The sequence below is a fragment of the Podarcis melisellensis genome (assembly GCF_964234715.1).
Source record: "Podarcis melisellensis genome assembly, chromosome: 13".
NCBI classification, from domain to species: domain Eukaryota; kingdom Metazoa; phylum Chordata; class Lepidosauria; order Squamata; family Lacertidae; genus Podarcis; species Podarcis melisellensis.
Window position 1 is genome coordinate 26,286,310 of NC_138545.1, and position 27,747 is coordinate 26,314,056.

At 42.7% G+C, this 27,747-nt stretch overlaps 3 protein-coding genes and 1 pseudogene across 4 annotated transcripts in view; 1 reads left to right on the forward strand and 3 right to left on the reverse strand.

Annotated features, from left to right (window-relative positions):
* On the reverse strand, positions 1-27,121 carry LOC309355555 (olfactory receptor 6B1-like; the record flags this gene model as incomplete). Its single annotated transcript, XM_081886500.1, has 2 exons — positions 1-763; positions 26,872-27,121. 2 exons carry the CDS (start codon positions 27,119-27,121, stop codon positions 69-71), a joined length of 945 nt encoding a protein of 314 aa, XP_081742626.1. The 3' UTR covers positions 1-68.
* Positions 1-27,747, reverse strand: part of LOC309354852 (vomeronasal type-2 receptor 26-like) — a gene marked incomplete at both ends in the record, with an annotated part of 356,212 nt that overhangs the window by 52,978 nt on the left and 275,487 nt on the right. The gene's annotated exons all lie outside the window — the stretch shown is intronic.
* On the forward strand, positions 6,334-8,726 carry LOC309356104 (olfactory receptor 8I2-like; the record flags this gene model as incomplete). Its single annotated transcript, XM_081887283.1, has 2 exons — positions 6,334-6,351; positions 7,779-8,726. The coding sequence occupies 2 exons, from the start codon at positions 6,334-6,336 to the stop codon at positions 8,724-8,726; spliced, it is 966 nt and encodes a 321-aa protein (XP_081743409.1).
* On the reverse strand, positions 11,604-12,576 carry LOC309355502 (olfactory receptor 6F1-like; annotated as a pseudogene). Its single transcript has one exon. The product of its transcript is annotated as an olfactory receptor 6F1-like (transcript).

The following is a 27,747-nucleotide window of genomic DNA, read 5'->3' on the forward strand; positions in this document are numbered from 1 at the left end:
TGGAATTCTTCAGACTTATTTCTTCTTGGTTTAGAGAATCCCACCTATCTTGATTTGGAAGGGCAGCATTATTCTGAGCCGAGCCAGCACTTTCTGCCCACATTTTTCTTCAATGTCTCTTTTACTTCTTTATTTCTCAGACAATAGATGAGAGGGTTGAGAGCTGGCGTGACCACAGCATAGAAAATGGACACTATTTTGTTGAGATTAAAGGGATGAATTTTTCTAGGTCGAGCGTACATGAAGACTGTTGTTGAAAAAAAGATGATGACCACAGTGAGGTGTGAAGCACAAGTTGAGAAGGCTTTTTTCTTCCCTTGGGTTGTGGGGATACGGAAGATTGAATTGATGATAAAAAGGTAGGACAGAATGGTAACAGACAATGGGATTAGGAGGATGACCAAAGCTAAAATGAAATCGACCAACTCAGCCACTGACATGTCAGTGCAGGAGAGGTTGAGTACAGGGGAGATGTCACAAAAGAAGTGATTAATGACCCCAGGCCCACAAAAACTCAATCTAGAGATGAAGGTGACCTTGACCAAGGAGATGGAAAAACCACACACCCAGGAGAACACACCCAGTTGGAAACATAATCTATGGGTCATGATAACTGGATAACGAAGTGGGTTGCATATGGCTACATAGCGATCATATGCCATGACTGCTAGGAGGACACACTCAGTGCACATAAGGGAGATAAAGAAGTAGAGTTGTGCCATGCAACTCTCGAAGGAGATTACTTTGGTCTGTGACCAGAAGTCTAACAGCAGTTTTGGAAGTGTGACAGTGATATACCAGATTTCTAAGAAAGACAAGATTCCCAGGAAGAAATACATGGGCTTGTGAAGGTTCCGGTTACCTTTTACTACAGAGATAATAATGAGGTTCTCTGTGACTGTTAGTATATAAGTGATGAAGAAGACCACAAAAAGAAAACTCTGGATCTCCAGCTCAGCAGGAAACCCCAGGAGGATGAATTCAGAAATGATAGTTTGGTTCTTCATCTCCAAATATATCTGTAATAATGCAAACCTAAAGAATAAAATGGCAAATCATGATATTTAGTAAAGTAAAATATACAACAGAAAGAATTATTAATTTTAGTAGTAGTAGTCACATAGGGCACATTACAGCCAACTAAGCATTTTGAATTCTCACTGATTACATTAACAGAGCAATCCTAAGTGGGACCCGGGAAGAGTGGAATGACAGATTCACCACTGCATCCCAAGCCTTGTCAGCTTACCTAAAGGTGATGGAATAGTTCTTTCTCCAATTACTCTGTGCCAGCTACAGGTCAATGCAGCTGAGGAGCCCAAGGATCAGGTCCCTTAGGGTAACCACCAAGCTTTGGATAAAGCAGATCTAATGCCACCATTGCCCAAGTCTGAAATGTCCAATACCAGGATTTCCCACTTGCTACCCACCAGCAGAGGCTGTAGCTTTTGGCATCGCAGTGCCCCCTACCATGGTCAAGTTCTCCACCAGCAGTTTTCTGCTCTACTAGAGGAGAGGCACCCCTGCACCACCAAAGTACCCCCTTCAGTCATCAACATTGTGGGCAGAGGAGCTGTAGGATTGCTCTCAGAGAAAGAGTTAAGCACAAACATTTCAGTAATAACTTAATACCTAAGCTTCAGCAGTGAAATACCAGCATGCATTATAACAATCACATTTATTGACATACTAAAGTATACAAGCCAAAGCATAAAATTGGCATCTGTTCAGAAAAGGTCATACAGTGGTACCTCGGGTTACAGATGCTTCAGGTTACAGATGCTTCAGGTTACAGACTCTGCTAACCCAGAAATAGTACCTTGGTTTAAGAACTTTGCTTCAGGTTGAGAACAGAAATTGTGCTCCGGCAGCATGATGGCAGTGGGAGGCCCCATTAGCTAAAGTGGTACCTCAAGTTAAGAACAGTTTCAGGTTAAGAACAGACCTCCAGAACAAATTAAGTTCTTAACCTGAGGTACCACTGTTCTTTGAAGTAAAACTAATAAGAAGGTTTAAAAGTGCCTCTCAAGTCTTATAGTTTCGTGACATCTCTCAGAAAAAGTCCTGGAAAGGTCAGGGCAATTTAACCTTCCTTTCAGCATGGAGTTTAAATATTTATCACAGATTTTAAATGTAAAATGGGCAGTAAAATAAAACATGTGCAATGGTTTTGACCTGTTTTATATTGCAAGAATAATGCCTTTCTGAATATGGATTTTTTGAGAATCTTCTGTGCAGAATTACAGGTGGCATGATGTGAAATATTGCAAGGGGAAAAGCTTTTTGTTGGTGAGGGGTCATATAGGTGATGTATATATGGAGTGGCCTGACCAAGCAAAGGTAGAATCCCTAACCCCAACAAAGAGCAAACCTAGGCAGTATGTCTAGAAGTCCTGGGCTATGCAGATGACAAGAGCCTCTCTCAGCCTCACTGATGTGGTCCAAAGGAAAGCAGAGCAATACATTTGACACTTGGCTGCAGGAGTTGCCAGAAGGAAGTGACAAGGTGCCATCCAACCATCTTAGGCACTCCACTCCAGATTTGTGTAGGGTTTACTCCTTAGCCATTTATTCTCCTGAAGAAATCCCCTTACTTCCCTCTACAGAAGTGTTTCCCAGCCTTGGGACTCCAGCTGATTTTGGACTACAGTTCCTATCATCCCTGACCACTAGTCTTGCTAGCTAAGGATGATGGAAGTTCTAATTCAGGAGCTCCTCTCTGACAACTGCAACTTGATTTTTACAATTTTCCATGAGGAAAAGAATCAGTTGAATGGGGATAAGGGAGAGAAAATCAAAGAAATAAGCAATTATGTTAAATCTGTTTCCTATACTTTAAATTGAAATGAATACGTCCCATTAATGTTCCCCCAATAAATAAAAAGCACAAAAACAAACAATTTATCAACAAGACTGATTAGATAAATAAGGTCATTATTGCATTTGGTATTTGTGCGTCACTGAACACACAAGGTCTGATAATTTTCTACTCACATTTGCTTTAAATCGTTCCAGAATCAAGCATGATAGTTTCATAGGTAGCTATGTTGCTGGCTTCAATTTTTTTGCTCTGTGAATAAATCTGATAATGCACGTGCCTTCATTTTGTCTATGGCCCGATTGTAACAGTCACTTTGCTTGTTGTATTCTTTTTCCCAGTGGCTAAACACTGTAGATGTCTTTCCTTTAAATAAAGTCTCCTGGCTTTCTGAAGACACACCAATGAGTGCATCTACTAATGTGTAATTAGTTAGCAGACAGTCTCTCCAGCCTGACACAATTGGCTGGTGTGTGGGTGTGGGTGTAGGTGTAGGTGTAGGTGTGTATAAAGGGGTTAAAGGATACAACAAAGTCTTAAATGAACTTCTGTTTTGGTTTTGCTCTAAAGTATTCCCTTGGTATTAATTTATCCAGTTTAGTCTAATTTAAGTCAGTAATGATGGCGTAAAGGTTAACCCTTGTTCAGAGCATTTAATATTATCAATATAGTGAATATGCTACACTTCTGTATTTGGCTAAGTGTAGAGTTCTAATTTTCATAAATGTTCATAAATAGTTTAATGGATTTAGATCTATGACTTGAGAGTCTGTACTTACTTTAAAAGCACTTTTAAAGCTCTACCTCTCATTTAAATCAGAACCAGGGAAGGCAGTGAATATCTTATATGAGTATCTGGAGGCAGTTGGAGGATGGATGGCAGCTAATGGTTTGAGGTTGAATCTCGACAAGACAGAAGTATTGTTTCTGGAGGAGAGGGTGAGGGCAGGTTTGGGGGATTACCTGGTCCTGAATGGGGTGACTGTGCCCCTAAAGGAGCAGGTGTGAAGCCTGGGAGTCCTTTTGGACTCACAGCTGTCCATGAAGGTGCAGGTCAACTGTGTCCAGGGCAGCTGCCTACCAGCTCCATCTGGTACACCAGCTGAGATCTTACCTGTCTGCTCACTGTCTCACCAGAGTGGTACATGCTCTAGATATTTCCTGCTTGGACTACTGCAATGCTCTCTATATGGGGTTACCTTTGAATGTGAATCAAAAACTACAACTAATCCAGAATGCAGCAGCTAGACTGGTGACTGGGAGCAGCTGCCAGGGCCATATAACACTGATCCTAAAGGATCTACACTGGTTCCTGGTATGTTTCTGAGCACAATTGCAAGTGTTGGTGCTAACCTTTAAAGCCCTAAACGACCTCAGCCCTGTATACCTGTAGGAACATCTCTACCCCATCATTCAGCCCAGACATTGAGTTCCAGCACAAGGACTTTCTAGCGGAAAGAAGTAAAGCTACAGGGAACCAGGCAGAAATGTCATATTTTGTGCACAGTCTTGATTCAAAATGGCACCTGACATCCAAACATTGATGAAAGCCGGCACTCCCACCTGGGAACCCCTCGTGCTGAGTTTGGAAGTGTTATGTAGATAGGTGGCCAAACCATTACTTCAAAAATGGTGAAGTCATGCCAAAGTGAAGTTTTGGGCCTCCATTTTGATTCAAACTGGCAGCTGACATCCAAACTTAATAAAAGTTCACTGCCCCTACCTCAGGATCTGAGATAGATATGGCACTTGGGGTATGATTCATATAATATGGTCAAGGACAGTCTGGAGGTTTCCTGGAAGACTTAGTTTTATAATACAGTAGTACCTTAGTTTATGAACTTAATTCGTTCCAGAAGTCCATTCTTAAACCAAGGCATGCTTTCCCATAGTAGCGGGGGACTCAATTTACAAATGGAACACACTCAACAGGAAGTGAAACATGTTCTTATTCCAAGCTAAAGTTCACAAACCAAAGCACCTACTTCTGGGTTTGCAGCGTTCTTAATCCAAGTTGTTCATAAACTAAGCTGTTCATAAACAAAGGTACCACTATACTAGATTCAAGGACAGCGTGGAAATCGATTGCGATCACCTACCTAAATCCCATCTAAATAAATACTAAGATGCTGATGTGTTACAATGCACACAACTATAAACTGTCTCTACCCAAGTACAAGTGTTTGTGTGAAAGAGTGTACACTTCTTGATTTGTACAGCTCAAGCTATTGTTACCGAGGGATTTTTCATTAGTATGATTTGGCGAAGGGCATGAGACGACAGTCCCCTGGCCATGTCATGGTTTAAGTTTGCTGCGGCCATGCCTCCCACCAGCAATGATTGGGCAGCAGGGCTGTTCATGGGCAGGGCCCCGCCCAGTGCCAACAACACAGCCAGACAGCTACGAGGAGGGTGTCGGTCTACACCCCCAGCTGGATCACTGCGGGACCTGATGCCCAGCCGCAACGCTGCCCACCATAAACGGTAAGCAACTTTCTCTCCCCCAGCCACCAGTTGTTGGGACTCAATTTTTTGTGGGGGGGATTTTGTTTTGGGGGGAAACTTGCTGGTTCATAGACTATTAAGGAGCATCAGTTTAACTGAAAGGCCAAAGGGGTAGGGTTGTTGTTGTTAAGAGCTGATTGTGCAATTGAAAAGATGACTACTCAGGTGAAATGGCTTCATCTTGACAAACTGGCAATTGACAACGTCAGACCAGAAGGCAAACCTGAATCAGAAGCTTTTAAAAAGGTCATGTGCCATCATTCAAACCACTCCGGGCTGTTATTATAAAGTTTTCTCACTGGTGTGTCTGGTTTCCCTAGAATTTTGTCTTTTATCCTGAGTTGGCTTCTAATGCACAGAATGGTTTTCTGATCGTTATTTTTAGCTATGGGATAAAGATGAGGGGGATTTACGAATTCAGTCCCAAATTCTGAAGGGCAGGTCTCGTTTAATTATATATATATGACAAGGTCTCATTCAAAAGAGAAAGAGGCTACAATTATCCTCACAGTGCCTGTCTTTTACAGTTCTCTGCTCTGGCATCTGTTGATAATAATAATAATAATAATAATAATAATAATAATAATAATAATAATAATAATTTATTTGTACCCCGCCCATCTGGCTGGGTTTCCCCAGCCACTCTGGGCAGCTTCCAACAAAGATTAAAAATACATTAAAATGTCACACATTAAAAACTTCCCTGAACTTCCAATAGCAACAGGATAAATTATTGGGCAAGTGTCTGATCTTTGGTCCTAGTCATCACTAACTCTTGCTTTCATTAAATGGGGCCATATGCTCCCTCAAATCATGGTAGGAAAGTGCCAGATAATAAGAGCTCCGCTGATTCCCCAGGTCATATCACAAGGAATTCCCAAGAGAACAAAATAATAATAATCTCTTGACAGAAAGCGCCACCTTGTAGAAAATAAAACCCGTATGAAGTTGTTAGTTGTAGTTCTCTTTATTTCAGGGCATTGTCATGTTGCTGAGAGACATAGTGGATTATGGTATCAGTGGATGTGGTAAGTATACAGAAACGTAGGACACAATATCCTAGGCTATAATCATTGGAATACATATCTCATACCAATGGTCAAATCCTTTTCAGATTGTTAGATCATTGTTATGCAGAGGAACTGCAGTTCGTAGCACATGCATCTGATTATCTACTACATCTTTCTCAATCTTCTACCAAAATCAGTTATTCCCCCCCCCCCCAGGATTTTTAATGGTTTTAATTCAATTTCATTTGAGACATAAATATAACTGAGTAACCACGTGTAAGTGATTGTTATACCATGGGTACTGTATGTGGTAGGCTAGGCTATTGAGTCCAATGCCCTGTTGCAATGCAGTGTTCCATACCTAGATAACACTATGCAATTTTAACTCCAGAATGCATCCAGCAGAAAAAAAATATATCCAGACATATGCAGGGATCAGGTTGGATTATAAATTTATTATGCATTTGCAAATGAGCTGGTCTGAAGGTTGACTGTCTTCTTTAAAAAATGTAATTTCATTTGCATAAGCGCAATTAGTCACTCACAGGGCTGCTGCCTCTGCACACTTTGAAATCAGTGCAAGTCCCATGGGGAGCAATGAGTACTGATGATGTGCTATCCCTCTCACATGGAATTTTTATGTATCATATGTACATTTTATGTATTTTATGTTCAATTACTCCTAAGACTCTAAGAATAAACTATATGTCAAAACATGTAAATTGTACATAAAATACGTACATAAAATTGCACATAAGAATAATGACATGTGATTAGTAGGAATGTACAAATGTGCCTCAATCCATCCCAACATTTATTTTCACATTATTCTGGTATTTAAATTTAAAACAAAGATTTATGGGATGGGTGGGGAAAGATGAGCTAAGTTCAATGTGCATTGTGAAAAGGGAACTGCACACTACCTAGTTGCTATTAAGCAACTGGAAGCATTTTTTAAAATACAACTCAGCTTGGATCACCTCGTGTTTTGCCACCCTTGGAATTCTTACATAAAAGGTGTAGATTTTTATGAAGGGTTGCCATATTTTGAAGACCAAAAAAGAGGAAATTTGGCATATGGATATATGTGAACTGATCCTTAAAACCTGCACAGAAATGGGATGGAACAGACTTCAGTCTTATTTGGTGGTGAACTAGGCCCAAAACTGATTTTGTCCTTGAACTTATCCCTATTTGTGATTCATGGACCAATCGCTCCATTCAGAAAGTGCCTTGGTTCATGCATGCCAAACGATAGCTACCATTCTGTCTAGGTGCATTTATCTTATCAATTCACACTGAAATAAAATGTGTGAAGAGCTCTGAACAATATAAATGTTAAGCAGATTGTTAATTTGTTTATCAAGTGTGTGTCATTATTACATTTTCCTCTTAAGAATACCATAGCTGCCATGATGGTATTTCCATTGCTATTTTCCTCTTAGGTAGCCACCTCAATAAATCAAACTGCCATCACAGAATTCATCCTCCTGGGATTTGGACATCATCCTGAACTACAGATTCTGTTCTTCTTGATATTTCTGAGCATCTACATTCTAACCTTAATGGGGAACCTTCTCATTGTTGTGTTAGTTGTGAATGATAGACATCTTCATACGCCCATGTATTTCTTCCTAGGGAACTTGTCCTGTTTGGAGATTTTCTATACCTCAACTATTCTGCCCAGAATGCTAGTCAGTTTCCTAACAGAGAATAGAACCATTTCTTTTTCTGGCTGCTTTATACAATTATATTTATTTGGTTTTCTGGTGACTGCAGAGACATGTCTCTTATCTGTGATGTCATATGATCGGTATTTAGCAATTTGCAAACCACTGCAATACTCATTCCATATGAATAGCAAGGTCTGTATCTCTTTAGCAGCAGCATCCTGGATAAGTGGTTGTTTCTCTGTCTCTGTGGTAGTCATATGGATGACACAATTAACTTACTGTGGTTTCAATGGAATTGACCATTTCTTTTGCGATTTTATACCTCTCAGTAAGTTGGCCTGTACTGACACTTCATTAATTATGGCGATAGCCCTTATGTTATCTTCCTTATTCACTTTCCCTTTGTTTATGTTGACCATAACATCTTACATTTGCATAATCTCAGCCATTTTGAGGATTTCCACCACTTCTGGGAGGCAAAAGGCATTTTCCACTTGCTCCTCTCATCTTATTGTAGTCACCATTTTCTACGGGTCCTTATTGATTGTTTATGTCCTCCCAGATGACCCCAAACTGAGAGGCTTAACCAAAGTGCTGTCTACTTTCTACACGATCCTTACACCAATGATCAATCCCCTCATATACAGTTTAAGGAACAAGGAGGTTAAGGCGGCTTTGGGAAAACTGGGCCAGACATGCACGTTGTCCCTTAGAACTTAGAAAACCAGATTATCTAAGTAGGACTAGATATGTAAAAATACAAACACAGAAACAAGTTCTTCTTTTAATTGACTGTATAAATAATGAGAAATAAAATGTGATGGATATTGAAATAATAAAACACATCATAGGATTTGATTTTCTTTGAATTTTGTCTCTCTGAACCAGAGTAGGCAACACAATTTCTTCCAGATGGACTAGTTGCTGGACTACAACTCACATCTTCCCTGCTACGTTAACAATAACTAAGACTATTGTTCTTTGGAGTCTAACAATATGTGGAGGACACCACTTGGCTATCCCTGGTATAAATTATTCATTCAAGCTCAACCATATATTGTAACTGTTATTATCATTGTATATATGCCTAATCAACACACATATCTAAATTCCAAATTATGGCAAATATGTACTTCATGAATACCTGATCAATTGATATGATAGTTGCATTGACATCAATATGACATAAGTTATCATCAACCTAAGTCACATTGATTTCAATGTTTCTGCTGTAAGCATGGTTAAATCTGGAACCAACTCGTTCTGTACAATACTTTTATCTGGATTCTGTCAGAATGTGGATGGAATGTTTGAAAATTAATTTTAATCCAGAGCTATGTAAAAATTAAAAATACATTGGCACTTATATGTTAACACGCTTTCTAAAGGATATAACAGCCAAATGGGATCAGACCAAAGGTCATCAAGCCCAATCATCTGTTCTCAAAGTGGCTAACCAAATGCCTATGGCAGGGTGAGCCAATGTTATATCATTTTTTTGCACCACGTTGCATCAAAAGTTTGGGGAAAAGTTGTAGACCACAACATCTGGAGAGCACCATGGCATGAGTGTGGCAGTACCTTCTTGCTCATGATCCCCAGCAAATAGAACCCATTTTTATGTAGCTAAATAGACAGATAAAAAGTCCTTTGAATTGCCACTAGTTATTATAGCTTATACACAGTGGATATCAAGCATTCAAAACAAACAAACAACTGTGCAGGTTCCCTATGGGTCAACTACTGTAGGAACAAGATACTCCAGTAGATAGACCTTTGTTCTAATGTAGCACGGCTCCTCTTATGTTCTTGTCTTCAGAACAGCTTTCAACTGGAATTAGATTGCAAAGAAGCATTCAGAATGCATCCTGGTACAGGATAAAAGTCTCAGGAATTTGGACAATTTACAATGGACTTAAATTGACATCAGCTCATATTTGAATCCCATAAAATCATTGAGCTATGTGGTTAGTCTTAAAAACTCAAAGTGCTGAAAGTATAACAATGTGATTTTGTATAAATGCATTAAGATCTGAATGCTCTGTAACCCTATGTAAGTGTCTTTCAGAAGACCCATGTATCTCTAACTATGAATTTCACTAATGCTCAATGAACCTGGGGCTGAAAACATTCTAAGCTTGCAAGAAATCCTAGGAAGTAGATAATTATTCTTGATTCAAATTTGTTCTTCAACAAACACTTTGTAAAAACTTTATTTAACACAGTGTGGGGAAAGTAAACTCCACCAAGATATTGTAACACCTTTAAATAAATACATACTTCCTTTTAAAATAAGAATTATACATAAGCAAAGAACTTTACTTACTACACACAAAAAATGTTAATGATTAAAATAAATTGCATTACACACAGCAATTAGGCACATATTTAAATACAGTGGTACCTCAGGTTACATACGCTTCAGGCTACAGACTCTGCTAACCCAGAAATATTGCTTCAGGTTGAGCACTTTGCTTCAGGATGAGAACAGAAATCCTGCTCTGGCGGCGCTGCAGCAGCAGGAGGCCCCATTAGCTAAAGTGGTGCTTCAGGTTAAGAACAGTTTCAGGTTAAGTACAGACCTCCGGAACATATTAAGTACTTAACCTGAGGCAGCACTGTATGGGTGACAATAAAAAAGGTGTGTATGAAGAAAGGTTTAGTTACATTATAGGCATATATAGGGTTTATATCACTCTGTCAAATCTTTCCATAAGGGATCCTGGGATTTCTGAACTAATGTGGGAGAGAAATTAATTTCCATTACCAAATTTGCACTTCCTAAATCAATACATGAACCAAGAAATAGATGTTCTTTGAAAGTTGCACTTCACAACGTTTGTGATGCAGCTGAGAACATGTACAAAAATTCAAAAAATGCAAGCAAAGGAAGTGTGCAGAAGTGAAAATAGCGAACAAAATTGCATTCTGTGAAATAAAAACTGCTTGCAAAAAAGCTAGGCAAGACTTTGTACAAAAATTTGCATATGCAGAGAAAAGTGCAAAAACGTGTAAGAATTTTCATGAGAATTTAAAAATGAAAGACAAATGGGGGCAGAAATTGGGTGAATTGCACCATGACTGGAAAAAGAAGAAATTGCAAGAAACCAAATTTTAATAGATTTATCCAACTGCAAATAGTTGGATGATAAAAATAGTGTGGTAATTCTTAACACCGAACCACACTTCCTGTGGTTGGAGAAAGCGAATGATTTTAAGCCTTTTAGGGAAGGAGGGGGGAATAAGGGAGAATAAAAGAATAAAGGAGGGAGGAAAAAGAGAGATTTTGGCACCGGGGTGGAGGAAGGGGGGGTAGTTTGCCCCGGATGTCACCACTGAGGGGGGTGACAAACGTGCTGCCCCAAACGGTCTGCCAACCGCCTCCCCCTCAGCTATAGGGTGGCTAAGTGGGAGGAGGCAGGCAGACTCCTCAGAGGCCCCATGGAGCATCCTGCCCCAACTCACCCCATCACCACGGGTAGCTGGGCCTGCCCCTGGGCACAGGGCATGTGCACCACCCCAGGCGCCCAATCGGCTTGCTCCGCCACTGTTTGGCACATCAGAGCTAATGAGCATTTTGCCCACATATTGTCTTTTCTACCAGCAAACCATGATCATAGCTCCAATATTTTTAACAAAGACCCGGTTCCTACTCATCAACTTCTTCAAAGCATCCTTTACCTCCTTATTCCTTAAGCTATAAATCATTGGATTGAGCAGTGGGGTGACTACTGCATAAAAAACTGATGCCACTGTGTCTAGCTTAGAAGGAGAAGGGGAAATGGGTGTTGTATATATGAAGATAACTGTGGTATAGTAAATCACCACCACAGTAAGGTGTGAACCACAGGTGGAAAAGGCCTTTTTGTCTCCCACTGGCTGAGGGGATCCTAAGTATGGTTGAGATTATAAAGGTATAGGATACCATGGTGAGCAAGCAGGTGCTGAGGATGACAAAGGAGGCCAGAACTGTGACTAGGGTAGAGCTGACAAAGGCATTGTCACGTGACCGCCTCAACAGGGGCCCAGCATCACAAAAGAAATGGTGAATCTCCTTAGGCTCACAGAATGAGAGCTGGGAGATGAGGACAATGGGGAGCAAAGGAGCTGGAAATCCACCCACCCAGGCTGCAGTCACCAGCCATGTAGTTACTTGCAGAGTCATAAGAGCCGGATAATGAAGAGGACGGCAGATGGCCAAGTAGCGGTCATAAGCCATAGTAGCCAGGAGGAAGCATTCAGTGAAGCCCAAGGCAAAGAAAAGATAGAGCTGGGCAATGCAGCCCACCACAGTGATTGTACTCCCACCTGCCAGGAAACTTTCCAGCATCTTCGGCACAGTGGAGGTGGTATACCAGATATCCATGAAGGAGAAGTTGCCAAGGAAGTAGTACATGGGTCGCTGCAGTTTTGGGTTTGCCTTAATGACTGAGATGATGATGATGTTGGCGGTAACAGTGAGAACATAGGTGGCCAAGGCAAGGGTGAAGAACAGCATGGAAAGCTGTGGAGAAGCTGAGAACCCCAAGATGACAAACACCTTTACCACAATCCTGTAGGAAGATTCCATGTCGACATTCTCTCTGGTTAGCAAAGTTGTGGAGAAGGAGTGACAAAGGGAACAAAAAGGGGAAAGATTAATGTGCTATATTTAAGATACTTTATTTACATTTGTTATTAGGAATGTCAGAAATGTGGCGAATGTGATGAACAGGGATGGAGAACCAAATGTGTCCTTCCAGACTTCTCTATCTAGATCCCTAAATTACAGATAGGTAGCCGTGTTGGTCTGCCATAGTCAAAACAAAAAAAAGATTCCTTCCAGTAGCACCTTAAAGACCAACTAAGTTAGTTCTTGGTATGAGCTTTCGTGTGCATGCACACTTCTTCAGATACACTGAAACAGAAGTTTCCAGACCCTTCTATATAGTGAGAAGGTGGGGAGGGGTATTACTCAGAAGGGTGGTGGGAATGGGTGATTGGCAGATAGCTGTGATGAGCCTGTTGACGACTCTTAATGACTGCAATAGGTCTTACAGGAAAAGGCAAGGGGTGAGAAGGTGAAAAATGGCTTTGTCATGTATAATGAGATAAGAATCCAAGGTCTTTGTTCAGACCAGGACTCTCCATGGTTTTAATTGCTCATCGTCTAACATTGTGTATGCCATCAAATGCCAACAGTGTCCTTCAGCTCTCTATATTGGACAAACAGGCCAGACCTTACGCCAAAGAATAAACGGACATAAATCGGACATCAGGAATCACAAGACAGAGAAACCAGTAGGAGAACACTTCAATCTCCCAGGACATTCTATACAAGATCTCAAAGTAGCTGTTTTACTACGAAGGAATTTCAGAAATAGACTGGAAAGAGAAGCTGCTGAATTGCAACTTATCACCAAACTTAAAACCATGGAGAGTCCTGGTCTGAACAAAGACCTTGGATTCTTATCTCATTATACATGACAAAGCCATTTTTCACCTTCTCACCCCTTGCCTTTTCCTGTAAGACCTATTGCAGTCATTAAGAGTCGTCAACAGGCTCATCACAGCTATCTGCCAATCACCCATTCCCACCACCCTTCTGAGTAATACCCCTCCCCACCTTCTCACTATATAGAAGGGTCTGGAAACTTCTGTTTCAGTGTATCTGAAGAAGTGTGCATGCACACGAGAGCTCATACCAAGAACTAACTTAGTTGGTCTTTAAGGTGCTACTGGAAGGAATCTTTTTTTGTTTAGATCCCTAAATGTTGAGGAATGTACATCCATCTACACTTCATACTTCATGTAGTTGATGGGAAAAGCTAATGTAACATAGGGGCATCCATGATGAACATTACTGCCAACTCTAGATCATGGCAAATTCCTGCAAGAGTACATGTGCAGGTATTTCCCCAGTCTTGACAGGCTGTATGGATATGACTAACTTAACACCATTAATTGCAATGGGTCTACTCTGTTTATTCAAATCTTTTTCCACGTCATGTGGGAATTACCCATCCAAGAATTAATGACCTGTGCATTTTTTGAAAGCGGCATCCCAAGTAAAGAAAGATCTGTTCAGCGACATATTCAACAAATGTTATTTTCACCTACATAATTTCACATGAAAACAGTTACACAGATGTTGTCTTCTTTCTTTAAAAAGAATGGGATTATTTAAAAGAGGATTCATGAGCACATATCAGAAGAAGCTACAGTGCCTATTATGACTGGTAATGGCTTCCAGAGCCTCAGGCAGAGATAACAACAACAACAACAACAACAACAACAACAACAACAACAACATTATACCCCGCCCATCTGGCTGGGTTTCCCCAGCCACTCTGGGTGGCTTCCAACAAAAGATTAAAAATACAGTGGTATTAAATAAGTATTTAATTCGTTCTGGAGGTCCGTACTTAACCTGAATCTGTTCTTAACCTGAAGCACCACTTTAGCTAATGGGGCCTCCTGCTGCTGCCGCGCCGCCGGAGCCCAATTTCTGTTCTCATCCTGAAGCAAAGTTCTTAACCTGAAGCACTATTTCTGGGTTAGAAATAGGGCTGCCTTCAGATGTGTCCTATCATCTGCTACCTGATCATTTTAACTTCCCAGAATGGAAAGGGATTAAAAATAATGGGGCATCTGCCTGAAGAGACAGTTCTGTACTCCTGAGCTATGTACTCTTCCTGTTTTATTCCTTTTTCATTGAATATAAGGGATACCTTCTGAGGTTGTGGAACTACACTTCCCATTAGCCCAAATTGTTGGCTATCCCAGAAAACTTACCAGGCAGCATTCTATGATTACAAAGTAAGAATGCAATTGTCCATTCCTTGATAATACTAAAAGATTATCTATTCCACTCAATAGTCTGTCTGAAGCAATGGTGAGCCAAATGCCCCAGGGAATCATGAAGAGCTAAAGAAGGTTGTAATAATCATTTCAGGGAAATAGTTCTAACAACTCAATTATATGCAAGTTTGCTCAGAAGTGTCACTGAATTCAAAGGGGTTTACATCCAGGGAAATTGACATATGATTCAATCCTATAAACGCTAATTTGGGAATAACTCCATTGAACCCCCACTCATGGGATCCTTATTGCTGGTGTTGTTTAGAATCATGTCTGCACCCCCTCCACCCTTGTTCTTTCCCCATGTTGCATTTAGTGGGTGTTCCTTTGTTGTCTGCTGTAGCGTTGCATTCGTTTGTTAGCGGTTGAGTTGTTGGTGAGCGATTTCTGCACCCTTAATGCTTAATGTTAAAATAAGCTCAAGAAAAGAAGAAGTTTGGGAAGCTTCCTCTAGAAAAGCTCAACAACTTTGACCTGCCACCCTAAGAAAAGCTTGACAACTGTGAACTCCTCCCTCGTCCCCAAAATGGGTAGATCATTGCCAGTTGTTGCTTTTTTCCACATGGGAAGTTGGACATCTCTGTTTTATACAACCACCTCCTTAGGCAGTATCACCCAGTGGTCTTTTTTCTGGAAAAAGTGGTTCTGGAACTCACCACGAACACCTCTCTCATTCTTTTAGAATGGCAATGGTGCCCACTTGAGAGGTGCCGGGACTGAGTTCTGGTGAGTTCTGGCTGAAAATAAAGTCCTAGTATCACCAAAGGTTGTACCTCACTGATAAGTCATATTCAAAATAGATGCATTGACACCAGTAAACATGACTAACTTCACTCCATTGATTTCATTTAGCCTACTGTGAATATTGCTTACAGTGCCATCCTAATAATACCTTCTCAGAAGCAAGTCCTATTGGATTCAGTTGGGCTTGCGCCCAGGTAAGTGGAGTTAGGATAGCTGTCATAGTTAAATACAAACCTAAATGTTTTTGTTTTGTTTTTTAATTATGAACTTCAAAATCATTTGTTGGAACATGTCTGCATGGAGAAAGACAATCAGAGACAACATTTTGAATATTTGTTGTTGTTTAGTCATTTAGTCGTGTCCGACTCTTTGTGACCCCATGGACCAGAGCATGCCAGGCACTCCTGTCTTCCACTGCCTCCCACAGTTTGGTCAGACTCATGTTTGTACCTTCGAGAACACCGTCCAACCATCTCGTCCTCTGTCGTCCCCTTCTCCTTGTGGCCTCCATCTTTCCCAACATCAGGGTCTTTTCCAGGGAATCTTCTCTTCTCATGAGGTGGCCAAAGTACTGGAGTCTCAGTTTCAGGATCTGTCCTTCCAGTGAGCACTCAGGGCTGATTTCCTGAAGAATGGATGGGTTTGATCTGCTTGTAGACCATGGGACTCTCAAGAGTCTCCTCCAGCACCATAATTCAAAGGAATCAATTCTTCGGCAATCAGCCTTCTTTATGGTCTAGCTCTCACTTCAGCGTGTTCTCCCTAACAGAGAGCACGTGTTGCGGTTGGGGTAACAAGCCACCATGCCATGACTAGGCAGATTGGTGAGAGACCCAAGCCTCTTAAGGGGTTAAGATTGGGTTGCTGGGGCAGATTTGCTGTTGCCAAATTGGAGGAGGGGTCAGAGTCTTTAAATACAGGGGACAGACGTTAGACGTCCTCTTGGCCGTTTTGCATCGGATCACATGGAGCACTTGGACAATCTTCTCATTGTTTGGTTACATTTCTTTATTTCTTTATTTTCCCTTTCTTTTAATCCTCTCTAGTCCCTTAAATAATCTAATTCCCCCCCTTTTTCCTGTTCGATTTCCCACCCCACCCCTTACCCTGCCCTGTGGGAAGATTCTCCCTGTATCCGTGGCTTGCCTTTCACAATAGGGAAAGAGCCCCCGTTAGGGGCTTTCTTTCGCAAAAGGTTTCCCCCATTTCTCTCGTTGAAATTGTGGGGCTAGTCAGGGCTGTTCCCAGCTTAGCTGGAATCACTTTCGTTTATAGTATCCCCGAAGGTTGGCTTTAATTTGAGTGTGTGCAGCGCTGTTGGCCAAATTTTAAGCTAGCCTTGGGTGGGAGCCCTAATTTGGCTTCCTTTAATATTGCTATGAGACTAAGATTCTCAAGAGCAGAAACAGGGAGGCCTATTCGGCCTGCACATTAACTTCCAAGCCTAAGTCTGCTACAGGTAGCATTTAATTGTTAAGTCTCTGACATGTGACTCATTCTCACTATAGGAATGTATCTGCTTGCAGGCCCAGTTGCTCCTAATGTATATCTGAGGCAGACAGAGGGCCCCAGAGGCTCTCTGTGCCTCCAAGGATTAGAGCACTCTGTATATGCTCTTGAACTATGCCATTTCTGAACAAGTTTACTTTCTAAGTTTGTTTTGCCCTGATAGTGGCTAAAGTGTAAGACTAGGACCTGGGAGACAGGGTTCATACCCCCCTCTTAGCCATTGTTATAACAAAACAAAACAAACTGCTCCTTTTAGGCTATTCTGTTGCTGGGTAGTTCTGCCCATTTGTGGTAAAAGAACTTTGGGTTTTCTTGAAGGGGTGCTTCCTTCTAAAAGGGCAAGCAGGGGTACCTGGACAAGCTGTTGGCTACCTCAACTCTCCTATTTCACTGGAAACATTTATGCCTGGCCTAGCAGGTGATCCTAGGGCTTTGTCCTAGAATTTGATGGCCTGGAAGCGTTTCCGGCCTGAATAGTGTCCCCATGTGGTCTATAAGCATTGCTTTCACTGGGTCAGCGCATAGTGTCGGTAATGCCTAGGTTGCAGGATTGGTCCCTGTATGGGACAGCTGCATGTTCCCCAATTGCTCTACCTGGACACTTAGGTCCTTTTGGTGGTTATCTCACTGCGAGGGATGTAATGGGCGCCACATTTGCAGTATGCAAGTGGGAGAAAGCACCTTTGCGTGCCCGCATTGCAGTTTGCTCTGTGCGTTGCAGGGCACGGCGCTGCACGGGCTGCAATTGCATTGCATTGCGTGAGAGATTTGCAGTTGCATTGCACAGGGGTGTGTGCATTGCACACGGAGTGTATTGTTGCATTGCACGGAGTGTGTTGTTGCATCGTACGGAATGTGCGGTTGCATTGCACAGAGTGTGTGTGTGTGTGCATTGCACGGAGTGTGTAGTTGCATTGCACGGAATCTGTGTGCATTGCATGGAGGGTGTAGTTGCATTGCAGAGTCTTTTTTGCATTGCACGGAGTGTGTGTGCATTGCACGGAGTGTGTAGTTGCATTGAACAGAGGGTGTGTTCAGTGCACGGAGTGCGTAGTTGCATTGCACGGAGGGTTTGTGTGTGCATTGCACGGAGTGTGTATTTGCATTTGCACAGAGCGTGCTTTTGCATTGCACGGAGTGTGTAGTTACATTGAACGGAGTATGTAGTTGCATTGCACGGAGGGTTTGTGTGTGCATTGCACGGAGTGTGTAGTTGCATTGCACAGAGCGTGTTTTTTGCATTGCACGGAGTATGTAGTTGCATTGCACAGAGTGTGTGTCGGAAAAGGAAGCTGGCTCGGCGGCAGCTTTGTCAGGACTTCTTTAGGGGTTCTGGCCAGCGTCAGCCCTGTAAATTTACATATCATGATGGCAGCACAAGATGCCCCCTGCCCAAGCGGGGGCTGGAAGCTGGCAAGCAATAGCTCAATACCTTTTGCCCTTATTCCCATTTTATTTAGGGATCCAGTGGATATCGTTGCTAAAACAAACCACTTGCCTATGGAGAAGCTGTTTGCCTTGAAGGAAGTTATTTTGTAATACTTCCTCTGTAGCAAGTGATGCTTCATCAGATCCGATCTTGCTGGGTCACTTAATTAATCTTCCCACTAGGCCAGGCTGCCTGCGGCCTGAGGTCCCCTTACCTTTGTGTATGCCTACCAAGTGTGGTGAAGGCAGATATCAGGCGATGGTAGCAATTCCTGAATGGATGCAATAGTAGTTCGGCATGGCAGGATACCTTGAACCTGCACAAGGATTTTCAGGTTCATGCTGGTGCTGCTGGATCTTTGCCCTTTGGTTTTATTTCAAGGGCCGCTGGTGTGCAAAGCTATGGCCTCAAGCCCGGTGTGGTGAGGCAATCATGTGACATAACTTTTCTTGAGTTTTCCCCATTGTAGTAGCAGTTCACATGTGGCCCGAGGAGTTCAGTGACCATCGGATCTGCTTTGGGTCTGATAGCCAGGTAGTGGTGAGCGTCTTGGCAAAACAGTCCTCACGCTCCAGCAGATCCTCCGCCCCTCCGCTCACGCTTTCGAACTGCGCCGCTTAAGGTTTAATATTGTGCTTTCTACTCTCCAAATTACGGGATCCTCTAATGATGTTGCTGTCACTCTATCCCATTTTCAGATGAAGCGCTTCAGATCCTGGGCTCCAGACTCAGCTGTTGCCAGTCTTTTCCAGACCACCTGTGGCATTTTGACAACAATTAGTATTTACAGAGAGCAGCAGCCTCCATTTCCCCTTCTGCTTTTAGCTCTTATGGGATGGCCTGGATGGATTTCTTAGCCTTAGGCTGGCAGTCCTCGGCCATTCAGATGAATTAGCCCCCATCCTCTGAGCAGATCCTGCAGTATTTGGTCCACCTGCTGCAGATTGGGCGTGCTGTTATAACTATCAGAATTCAGTCCGCTGCAATGTCTGTTACACTGAAGCTTAATTGTCAGAGACCCTTGTATAAAGTTTATAGTGCGCAGGGCCTTGGAAGGTTGGAATAGGCTCCAACCTCATAGGACAGCGGGCAGGAAGTTTGTCAATTTTACCTATGTAGTATCTGCAACAAGTTAAAACTTGTCTGCTGGTTAAAGATCAAGGCGAGATTCCTTTCAGTAGTCCATTGCATTTTCGCACTGAGGGTTGGGAAAATGGTTGTTGGTGCCAGCATGGGGCTGAGAGTCTGGAGGCTTATTGCTTCAGGACTTTTCTTTATCCTTTGGAGCTTGTCTTTAGAATTGGGAACTCAAAAACAGACTTAGTGGGCAGGAGTGCCACAATCAGGGTTCCCGCCACAAGTGAGGAGGGCCCTTGCCCAGTTATGGATAACAGAATATTTGGCTTTTCATTCCCTGGGGGCTGGCCCGCTCCTAGTGCATGAAAATGGGTTCCCGTTAGCCAGGCACCAATGTGCTTACGTCGTGCACCAGTTATTACGGCCTGCGTCTTGCTTACCGCTGAACATGCCTCATTCCTTTCGAATAGGACTGCTGAAAAGGCTGCAGACTGGGAGCCTGTCAGTAGACAGGATTGTGAATACGGGTCATTGGAAGCCTTACGCTGACAAGGGTTATATCAAGAAGTGTCAAATGATGTCTGTGCTGATGCTTGTCTGTTATTTCCTTTTTTCATAGGAGCAGCTGTGCACATTTGGGTCACAGCATCGTACACTAGGCTGGCAAGCATGTTGACGAGTTTAGACTGGGGCGCCATCTCAGTCTTCCTGCCCATGTGAACATTTACTGGATGTCCAGATGGGGAATGCTTTGGGAGGAGATCCTTCCTTTGGTGTAGTCGAGTGTGACCTGTGCGGATCCTCCCGCAGTGCTGGTGGTACAGCTGGGCGAGAATGTTTGCTGTCTTCCTCCAGCATAAGTTTGCATTCCTGCATGCAAGAGGGCTTGGATTGAGTTGATGGCAGCTCTCCCTGGACTCAAAATAACTTAAGGCATTGGTTCAAGGTGGTCTAGAGGGGGGGTTGGAGCACATGTCCCCTCCAATGCGCAAAGATATTCCATTAAGGGAATCCAAGGATTCGCTATGCTTTTGCCGACCCTTTTCGAGGGGTAGGGCCACACAAGAGTCCCTGGGAGCATTTGGGGGTGAGCTTGAGTCTGATCCTGTTTCATTGCTCCCCCACGCTGTTATTTGTACTGACGATATGGTGGGGCCCAGTCGTCAGTGCTGCCCTGCTAAGGTCAGGTGCAGCTAGTCGGGAACCAATGCCTAGACAAACTACCACTGAGCAGGCCAGAAAGCATGTTAATAAGGCGGGGGACAATAGAATAAAATAAAGTAAATAAAATAAAATAAAATAACAAATAAAATAAAATAGGTCCTTGCTTTAGGTGGTTCTGTAATATTGCACCCTGCTATTTTCTTCAGGGCTGTTGCCCTCTTTAGGGCAGGTGGGGTGCATCTTTCCCCTAAGGGGAACGACACCTGGCGGGATGCGATTGCCTTGGGATTCTTTGCTCCCCCACAATGTTTGCTGGTACTGACGATATGGTGGGCCCCAGTCATCAGTGCTGCCTTGCTGAGGTCAGGTGCTGCTAGTCGTGAACCAATGGGGCCTCTGCTAAGGCATGAGAATGGTTTGCCCCTATCAAGACACTAGTTTGCAAAGGTGATGCGTAAGGCGATTCTGGCTTGTGGCGGCACAGCACAAGGTTTCGCCCCCCCATTCTTTTAGGATAGGGGCTGCCACGACAGCTGCCCACTGGGGCTTGTCAGCTGCCAGAATAAAGGATTTGGGTCGCTGGAAATCAAATGCGTTCAAAGGTTATGTTCGCCGACAATTGGTATCTTACACTGCTTTTATTTTATACTTTTATTAGGTTTAGCGGTGGTCCGCATTTGGATGGTGGGGCACAGTATCGTCCATTGGGCTGGTGTCGCAGCACGGCAATCTGGATGGGGTCCAGATCTCGGCCTTCCTCCACACGTTCGGTTGTCCTGGCTGTCCAGATGAGGAATGCGCTGGTCAGAGTTCCAGCCAAGTATCCGGAGGCAGTTGCTCCTGGAGGGGCCGCCACCTGCTATTGTGGTGCAGCTGGGCGAGAACGACATGGTGACCATGGACTGCTTGTCACTACGTGCTGCAATTTTGGAGACGCTGCAGGCATGGGTGCCGACAGCAAAAATATTTTGGTCCAAACTACTGCACCGACGCATTTGGATGGGCAGTCGTTGCCCGGTAGCCACAGAGAGGGCCAGAAAACGTATCAATAAAGCGGTGGCAAAAAAGGTTGGAGAGTTGGGTGGAGACGTAATTTCCCATCCTACAATTCGTTTTCAGGCTATATCCCTTTTCAGAGATGATGGTGTGCATCTTTCGGCCTCAGGGAATGAGGCTTGGCTGGGTGCAGTGGTGGCTAAGCTGAGAGCTTGGTTGGGGTTGTGAGTGGTTTGGCGGTGAGCTGTGGGCTCCATGGCGGTTAGGCATTGGTTAAATTGGTGCTTGGAGGGGTAAGTGCCTACCCCTCCAAATGATGCGATGGGAATTCCGTTAAAGGAATCCAGGGGCTTGCCATTCTTTCGTCCTTTTTCATGGAGTTGAACTTGGGCCGTGCAAGCCCCACAGGAACATGAGGGTGAGTAGTGGGAGATTGATGCCCGACTTCACTTTCTCACCCAATACTTGTTTCCCACCCTGGCTTCCGTTGGTGTCCGGAATGCCAGCTCTGTCCCTGAGGGCATGGACAGATAGTCATAACCAATGCCTAAGCAACCACTCACATTTTTGTATTTAAATAAAGTTGTGGCCAAAATTATGCCAAAAACCTAAACAAAAATTGATGTGTGAAGTGTGAATTTTTTGGGGGTGGCAATTGTGGGACTCAACACGCAAAGCGTGTTCTCCCTAACAGAGAGCACGTGTTGCGGTTGGGGTAACAAGCCACCATGCCATGACTAGGCAGATTGGTGAGAGACCCAAGCCTCTTAAGGGGTTAAGATTGGGTTGCTGGGGCAGATTTGCTGTTGCCAAATTGGAGGAGGGGTCAGAGTCTTTAAATACAGGGGACAGACGTTAGATGTCCTCTTGGCCGTTTTGCATCGGATCACCCGCCCTCCCTCCCCTTAATGGGGTGGTTCTACGGTTCGCTTGACCTTGCTATGCCTGTCATGGGGTCGCTCGCCTTGGTGCGGGGGCCTGGTAGGAATTTTGCCATCTGGCTGATTGGCTGGTGCCATATGGTTTTCGCCTACTGCGTAGCAAATCGTCACAACTTGTAAGGTTGGCGGTTAGGCATTGGTTAAATTGGTGCTTGGAGGGGTAAGTGCCTACCCCTCCAAATGATGCGATGGGAATTCCGTTAAAGGAATCCAGGGGCTTGCCATTCTTTCGTCCTTTTTCATGGAGTTGAACTTGGGCCGTGCAAGCCCCACAGGAACATGAGGGTGAGTAGTGGGAGATTGATGCCCGACTTCACTTTCTCACCCAATACTTGTTTCCCACCCTGGCTTCCGTTGGTGTCCGGAATGCCAGCTCTGTCCCTGAGGGCATGGACAGATAGTCATAACCAATGCCTAAGCAACCACTCACATTTTTGTATTTAAATAAAGTTGTGGCCAAAATTATGCCAAAAACCTAAACAAAAATTGATGTGTGAAGTGTGAATTTTTTGGGGGTGGCAATTGTGGGACTCAACACGCAACATACATCACTACTGGGAAAACCATGGCTTTAACTATACGGACCTTTGTTGGCAAGGTGATGTCTCTGCTTTTTAAGATACTGTCTTGGTTTGCCATCGCCTTTCTCCCAAGGAGCAGGCGTCTTTTAATTTCGTGACTGCTGTCTTCATCTGCAGTAATCATGGAGCCCAAAAAAGTAAAATCTCTCACTGCCTCCATTTCTTCCCCTTCTATTTGCCAGGAGGTGATGGGCCCAGTGGCCATGATCTTCGTTTTTTTGATGTTGAGCTTAAGACCATATTTTGCGCTCTCCTCTTTCACCCTCATTAAAAGGTTCTTTAATTCCTCCTCACTTTCTGCCATCAAGGTTGTGTCATCTGCATATTTCCAATTTGGGATTCATCCAGCCTAGCCTTTCGCATGATGAATTCTGCATATAAGTTAAATAAGCAGGGAGACAATATACAGCCTTGCCGTACTCCTTTCCCAATTTTGAACCAATCAGTTGTTCCATATCCAGTTCTAACTGTAGCTTCTTGTCCCACATAGAGATTTCTCAGGAGACAGATGAGGTGATCAGGCACTCCCATTTCTTTAAGAACTTGCCATAGTTTGCTGTGGTCGACACAGTCAAAGGCTTTTGCATAGTCAATGAAGCAGAAGTAGATGTCTTTCTGGAACTCTCTAGCTTTTTCCATAATCCAGCACATGTTTGCAATTTGGTCTCTGGTTCCTCTGCCCCTTCGAAATCCAGCTTGCACTTCTGGGAGCTCTCGGTCATCATACTGCTTAAGCCTGCCTTGTAGAATTTTAAGCATAACCTTGCTAGCATAACCTTTATATTTTGAATATAAAAGTATTTTAACAGTACTACTGGGGATCCAGTCAGCAGATCATGAAGGTACCAATTCACACTCTCATTGTTTGTCTTTAGCATTCATTACTCAGAAGTACACATTAATGAATTATTGCGTATGACACATATTATAGCTGTTGACTATCACTAGTACTAAACCACCTCATTTTAAAGCCATCTAATGTAGAAGTTCCCATACCCATATTCAGTGGCAGTGACTACTCTACGTTCATTATGTATTACAGAAAGTTAAATGTATCCATGCCCACTCTGTCCACACTGATCTGTAGGTTGTGTCTAAGTAAGTTATGCACACAGCAGAGTCACTGAAATGGATGAACCTAAGTTAGTCATGTACATCAGCATCAATAAATCTACTCTGAGTAGGACTAGCATAGGATGCAACCTGTAGTTTTCTAATTTCTATCAATCTCCCCACATTTATATTTGTCAGCAAAACAAAACCCATCTTTTCAGTGTAGAAAAGGTGCTCCAAATATCTGATTATATTGATATATACCATATATATATATTTCAACTCTTTGTATTAATGTGTGCATATTAATGCATGCACACACACATAGAAACACAAACACCTATATCTACCAATCTACATCTGTTTAGTTCTAAGGATTTATTAGATAGACAGACACGCAGACACTGTAAAAAGATAATATAAGAATACATGGTAAATTCATCAATAACATATGTATTCACCTGAATGAAGGGTAATCCACAGGGCTCACACAAGCTGCCTGTTATCCAGGAGGCATCAATACTATTGAGGCTAATTGGTAGAATGAAATCCTATGAAAATGGCGAACTAATGTAGATTATTGCCAAATGAAACAATGATACTGAATCCTTTCATTAAAAGGAATAAGTTTTCAAGAGGCAATTCATAACTTAACCACTTACATCTTTGCCCTTCTTATCTCATCTATCCTTGTGCCTAAAATTTCCTGCACCATGTTATCCCGCAAAAAAACATAAGATGGGAAACTGTACAGCCTGAGAAACAGCTTTACATTGTTTGGTGCTGCTATTTCAAGAGTCACTTCACACACACAGGAGACCTAATCTATATCTCCGAGTATTTAATAACAATCAATTATTTACATATTCTCTCTCTTTCTCTCCTGCCAATAGCCTAGATCATAATTCTTGTTTACCTAACATAGAGGTGGAAAATTGTTCCATGCACTTTTTAGGATGTGGAAGAATGAACAGATTAGTAGGCAAAGGAGATCCAAATTGGCCTCACCAATTGATAGCCTACAGGTCCACAAATTTTCTGTGTTTATTCTAAAACAAACAGAGAAAAGTATGCCATTAGTCCTTTAAATTATGCAGCTGTAAACAAAGATCACCCCATGTGCTCTGGCTAATGTTTTCAAAGGCACTGGACTACTGACAACCACTAGGGGAAGGTATTCAAGTATTAAATATATTTTTAAAATATTTTAAATGAACCATAAGCTAAAGGCAGATTAAAATACCTGATAGATTCTACATGTCTGAATAGGTTTGCCAAATAAAAAATGTTTTTAGCCACCATGGAAAATAATACAGTGGAAGGGGCTGCCTGATGTCAGTAGATAGGGAGTTTCATTGTTTGGTTGCTGTCATACCTAAAGATAAATTTCTTACAAGTGCTGAATGACTATATGTGACACTTTAAATATTGCCAGTTCTGCAGCTTGAAGTGGTAAAGTGTACATCTATGGGGTAAAGCAATCTAGCAGGTAAACTAGTCCCAAAGTATTAAGGACATTCTTCCTATTTATTTCATTATAAATATACACTGCTCCATTGCAGAAAAACTCAATGCAGTTTATGTACTTATAGTAACAGCCTGAAGTTGATCCAGTAGCAGATTGTCAACCAGTGCAGTTTTCTGAGCACAGATGTCAAGTGCCAAAGGCACATGACTTTCTGCCTACCAGCACATGTTTTCCTTGCCCACATTGCTGTTTGGTTTGGGGCATGTCTTCCTTGTTATACTTTAATAAATATAACCCTGTCTGAAGTCCTCATCTGAAGCGTGGTGCAAGTAAACGTATGCCCTACAGATGCACTTCAGATGTAGATATTAGCCCATTCTCATTGATGAAGGTCCATACACTGATTTTCTGAAAGCATCTTTGAATTCATGATTCCTCAGGCAGTAGATGACTGGATTGAGAAGTGGTGTGAGGACGGTGTAGGCAACAGACACCAGCTTGTTGGCATAAAAGGAGGTGAGGGCTCTTGGCCGGGCATAGATGAAAATAGTGGTAGAATAGAAAATTGTGACTACCAGAAGGTGTGAAGCACAGGTGGAAAAGGCTTTGTGCTTCCCTTTGGCTGAAGGTATGTGGAGAATTGTGGTGATGATGCAGATGTAAGAGGTGATTGTTACAGAGAGTGGGCCAATGAGAATGAGTAAGGCAAGAAGGAAATCAATGAGCTCAGCCAATGACATATCGGTGCAGGCCAAGTTGAGAAGTGGGGAAACATCACAGAAGAAGTGGTTAATAACGTTGGGTCCACAATAGCTCAGGCGTGAGATGAAGATGATCTTCCCCATGGCAATGAAAATGCCACTCAACCAGGAACCAGCTGCTAGACGAACGCATAAGTTTTGACTCATAATAGCTGGATAGCGCAATGGGTTGCAGATGGCAACATAGCGATCATAAGCCATAACAGTTAGAAGGACACACTCAGTGCATGCCAAAGCCAGGAAGAAGTACAGCTGAGCCATGCAACCTATGAAAGAGATTTCCCTCTTTTCTGCCACAAAGCCAGCAAGCATTTTGGGGACCGTGACGGAGACATACCAGATCTCCAGGAAAGAAAGATTACTCAGGAAGAGATACATAGGCTTATGAAGATTGACGTTCATCCAGATTAAGCCAATGATCACCACATTCTCCATTATTGTCAGTGTGTAGGCAACCAGAAAAGTGGTGAATAACAAGAGCTGCAGCCTCAGATCTCCAGGAAAACCAACCAGGATGAATTCATTCACTTGTGTCCAGTTTGCCAGTTGCATCTCAACTGCTTGCTGGTATCATAGATGAAAGGCAGAAAGACACAGAAAGGAGATTAATACACATGACTTGTTCAAAAGCAAATGACAGTGAGTGCCCTTCCACTCTGCAAATTTAATTTAATATTTTTATTTCCTAAAAAAATTTTACCAATTGATTGTAAAGGACCTGAAAGTGATTAGCAAAATGAGAAAACCATACAATCAAGAACTCTACTTTAAAACACACAAAGGTTAAAATACTAAAATAGATTAAAATTAATTCAACTTTCTATATATATCTGTTGTTGCGTAGAGAGCTTTATGATTTATTTATTCAGGAACCCATATTTCACAGCGTTGCATCCAGTCTAAATCCCATTCAAATCAACATGAAAGCCATGGCTAAGTAAAGCCCCACTGATATCAGTGGGAACTGAGTTCAGCTAACTTCGGCTGCAATCCCAACACACCTTATAAGAAGCAAAGCTTACTCATCAAGCTACCATAGCCAGGTGGCCCACTCTACAGCCCAGGGCAGTGCATCTTGTTTCACTGCTTGGGGGAAAACGGGAAGTTCCACTTTGCCCTACTGCCCCTGCCCCCACCCACCTTCTCTTGCCCCCACCTGCTTTGATGCTGTTGTGTGT